The 4,350-nt window shown below is 54.0% G+C and overlaps 1 protein-coding gene across 1 annotated transcript; it reads left to right on the plus strand.

Annotated features, from left to right (window-relative positions):
• Positions 1–573: 573 nt before the first annotated feature.
• LOC144173437 (uncharacterized) lies at positions 574–2,596 on the plus strand. The gene is made up of 2 exons (XM_077701863.1): positions 574–1,318; positions 1,409–2,596. Exons 1-2 carry the CDS (start codon positions 574–576, stop codon positions 2,065–2,067), a joined length of 1,404 nt encoding a protein of 467 aa, XP_077557989.1. The 3' UTR covers positions 2,068–2,596.
• Positions 2,597–4,350: the final 1,754 nt, after the last annotated feature.

Here is a 4,350-nt window from a genome sequence, read left to right on the forward strand (position 1 = left end):
AATGGCTGTCGAACCAGGTAGAAGCAAATCCACTTTGCATGGCAGAATGTTTCAGCCGTTAAGCTATATAAGCTGCCCAAAAGCATGATCGGGTTTGTTAAAAAATTGGTGACAGTCGCTGGGAGACCAATTTCTTCATTTATAAGAATAGTCGAGACGCAGCTCATGCAACTGCGGTCGCACTTTCATATGTTTCCTGTACGGTAAGTGGAACTGCCACACGCTCCGACAAAGCGTTTCATTTTTAGTAAGAGCAGGGAGTGCCAGCGACCAACGGAACAGCGCCGCGTCATGCGACCGCGTTCGAGAAGATTCTGCGCCGGGTAGGACGCGCAAGTGTGCCGAGTGGCGTCCAGGGCACAGCTCGCGGACGCACGTGGGAGCAATCGACGAGGAACGCGTTCGCAGTGAAAGAGCGCTCTCTCTTTCTCGACGGCGGCCTCCCTGTTCGTGTTTCTTCAGTTCGGTGGGCACAAGTTCGCCTAATTAAAACAGTTGTTTTGCACTACTCTATCCATCTGTCGTCTTGTCATCCGTGACAAAACTGGTGGAGGTGCGGAGTAATCGCAACCCATGCAGCGTACCCCTCCGACACGCCGTGCAGCAAGCCCAATTCTGAGCCCCGGACGGCGCGTCTTCCTGGATCAGGACCAGCCACGTACAAGTCGACGTCTACAAAATCAACCACCCGAATTTGGACTCTTGCACGACGGAACGAGGACGAAGGCCAAATTCGTCATGACTTCCCAAGGCCAGCAGACGGAAGCCAGTGCACCGCAAATCATCTACATGCACATCGCCCCTCGGGCGCCGATGCCCTTCGGTGGGGAGCAATTTGAAGACGTGGAAGACTGGATCCAGTATTACGAACGGGTCGCCCGCCACAACGGATGGACCCCGAAGCAATGCCTGGAGAACGTCTACTTTTCACTAGAAGAGACTGCCAAGTCTTGGTACGAAAACCACGAAGCTTCACTTGCATCGTGGGAAATCTTCAAAGACGACCTAAAGCGGGCATTTGCGAACCCGTACCGACGGCAGCGTGCCGAGGATCTCCTTCAGACAAGGGTCCAAGGTCCAAATGAAACCGTCACCAGCTTCGTGGAAGGAGTTCTCCGCCTGATTGCCCGCGCCGACCCCCGGGCCAGCGAAGAAAAGAAGTTGCAAACTCTTATGAAAGGTGTGAAGAGTGACATCTTTGGTGGCCTCATTCGTAATCCCCCAACGACAGTGAGTGAGTTTGTTACTGAGGCAACAAACATTGAAAGGGCGCTACAGGCAAGAGCTGGCCACTATCACAGGCTCACTGGCGGCCCCAGTGTCACTACACTGGCGCACAACCAACGTGAAACGCTTGCCGCCGAGCCCGGAAATCTTCGCGACATTATTCGTAGCATCATCCGGGAAGAACTTAACGCCGCCGTCCCCTGCGTGGCTTCCGTGGCCGATAGTCGACTGGACGTGACCACTGGCGGCTCCGAACGCACTAGAGACACAATTCGCTACATCATTCGGGAAGAATTGACGAAGATGCTTCCATCGTCTGAACGCGCAGCATCCGTTTACATCGCGGAAGTCGTTCGGCAGGAAGTGCGACGCTCCCTTGTGCCAGAACCCCCTGTCCAGGTTGTCCCTGAGCAGCCAGCCTTGACGTACGCAGCCGTAGTCCAAAATTCACCTCCCGCAATTCCTCGCCAATACCTGGCTCCAACACGACGGGAACCACCATCGCAACAATACGCACCCACAACCCATCGCGGCCCCCGGAAAAGCGACGTGTGGAGGACGGCCGACAACCAACCTTTGTGTTTCCACTGTGGAGAGGCCAATCATGTCTACCGCCACTGCCCCTACCGCGAACTTGGACTCCGCGGATATCGGCCGAACGACCCGTGTCCAAGATACGGCCAGCATCCACGGGACATCGCCGAGTATTTGCGCCGCCCGCCGTCTCCGCCACTGATTCAGCGCCGAGAATCCCGTTCGCCGTCACCCCGTCGCCCAGCGTCTCCTGCTCGCCAACTTCGCCGTGAGAGCCCCTCTCCCCTGCCCCGGCGGGAAAACTAGGCACGGCAACCCCGGGAGGTGGGGTTGCCGCCGGCAAAGTTAGCGAAGAGCCTCCAGCGGCGGTGGGACGCAGTGAGTCAAGTAAAGGTGGTCTTCAACACGGCATGCGTTTTTCCGTGTCAAATAACCTCAATGTGATGATTGACGGCTACGACGCCATTGCGCTCGTCGACACTGGAGCAGACTATTCCGTCCTTAGCGGGAGCTTCTCACGCCGTCTTAGGAAAGTGACGACTGTGTGGGATGGCCCTGAAATACGGACTGCCGGGGGACATCTCATAGCACCTATCGGAAAGTGTACCGCTCGTGTTATAATTAATGGCGAGGCATGCCCTGTGAATTTCGTCGTTCTGCAGAACTGTTCTAGAGACGTCATACTCGGAATGGACTTTCTGTGTGAGTACGGTGCTATAATCGATCTTGGTGAGAGCAGCCTGACGCTTCGAAAACCTGTCGCGCCATCCGAAGACCGGCGGCCGATATTCACGACGGCACGAGTTCTAGATGACCATGTGAGGGTACCTCCACGTTCGGGAGTTTTCTTGCTTATTGGCACTGATGCAAGTACTTGCCACGAAGCCCTGGTTGAATGCAATACTCAGCTTCTCCTGGAAAAAGGCATTGGCGTCGCAAGGGGTGGCACACAACTGCAAGATGGTCGTGCCACAGTTCTTGTGACAAACTTTCGGGACGAACCGCAGCACCTCACGAAAGGTATGGCAATAGGCTACGTCGAAGACATCAGTGATTTCTCCGACGTTTTACCAGTGATAGGAGAGGCAGGTTCACCAGGAGCAAGCTCGACTGGACTCGTGGGGCTCGACGTAAACCCAATGCTTTCGTCGCAACAGAAAGACGATTTGACCAGGCTACTAGATGAGTTTCAAGACTGTTTTTCGACTACTGAAGGTGTCAATCGAACTGCCATTGCCAAGCACAGAATAATCACTGAAGATTCCACGCATCCCATTCATCAATCGCCATACAGAGTATCTTTCAAGGAGCGAGAAGCTATACAGAAACAAGTGCAAGAAATGTTACGAGATGACATCATCCAGCCCTCAAACAGCCCCTGGGCTGCGCCAGTAGTACTGGTGAGGAAGAAGGACGGGACACTACGATTCTGTGTCGATTACAGACGATTGAACCGCGTAACTAAGAAAGATGTTTATCCTCTACCCCGTGTGGACGACACGTTTGATCGACTACGGTGTGCTCGTTACTTCTCATCAGTAGATCTGAAGAGTGGCTATTGGCAAATCGAAGTTGACGAACGGGACAGAGAAAAAACGGCGTTCATTACACCTGACGGCCTGTATGAATTTAAAAGGATGCCTTTCGGACTTTGCACTGCGCCTGCCACCTTCCAGAGGGTGATGGATACTGTTCTTGTCGGTCTGAAATGGCAGACGTGTCTTGTTTATCTTGACGATGTTGTAATTTTCTCGAACACATTTGACGAACACCTCCAGCGCCTCAGAGCAGTTCTACAGGCAATCAGGAACGCGGGTCTGACGCTGAAACCGACAAAATGTCGCTTCGGTTACCGGGAGTTGAAGTTTCTCGGGCACATCATTTGCAGTGAAGGGATTCGCCCCGACCCACAGAAGACAGCCGCTGTGGCTGCCTTTCCAACTCCAACCGACAAGAAGACCATCAGGCAGTTCCTCGGTTTGTGTGCTTACTACAGGCGTTTCATCCGAAGCTTCTCTCGTGTAGCGGCCCCACTTACCTACCTGACAAAAGAAAGCGTCGCCTTCGAGTGGAAGGAAGGACAGCAAAGAGCGTTCGACGAACTGAAACGAGCACTACAAACGCCTCCGTTGCTAGGGCATTTTGACCAGGACGCCGAAACAGAAATACACACCGACGCTAGTAACAAAGGCATTGGAGCAGTCCTCGTTCAGAAACAAAACGGGGCCGAGCAAGTCATTGCGTATGCAAGCCGAACGCTTTCCCGGGCGGAAACGAATTATTCGGCGACTGAGAAAGAGTGCCTCGCGGTGGTGTGGGCGGTGACGAAGTTCCGTCCATATTTGTACGGACGCCCATTCAGAGTTGTCACCGACCATCATTCACTGTGCTGGCTGGCGAATTTGAAAGACCCTGCTGGACGACTTGCTCGATGGAGCCTCCGATTGCAAGAATTTGACATTACGGTGACACACAAGTCAGGTCGAAGGCACAAGGGCGCAGACTGCCTGTCACGAAATCCCGCAGAATTAGCGCCGGTGGACAAGACTGATGACGAGGAGAGCTTCCTCGGAGCAGTGAACGCAACGG

Source organism: Haemaphysalis longicornis, unplaced genomic scaffold, assembly GCF_048455015.1.
Source record: "Haemaphysalis longicornis isolate Haplotype H1 unplaced genomic scaffold, Haemaphysalis longicornis Haplotype H1 scaffold_3, whole genome shotgun sequence".
NCBI classification, from domain to species: Eukaryota; Metazoa; Arthropoda; class Arachnida; order Ixodida; family Ixodidae; genus Haemaphysalis; species Haemaphysalis longicornis.

Bases quoted from the DNA above. Each gene is read 5' to 3' on its own strand.
- LOC144173437 (XM_077701863.1), top strand. From the start codon at position 574: ATGCAGCGTACCCCTCCGACACGCCGTGCAGCAAGCCCAATTCTGAGC. The intron at 1,319-1,408 runs GTGTCACTACAC...TCATCCGGGAAG, and splicing joins CAGGCTCACTGGCGGCCCCA to AACTTAACGCCGCCGTCCCC.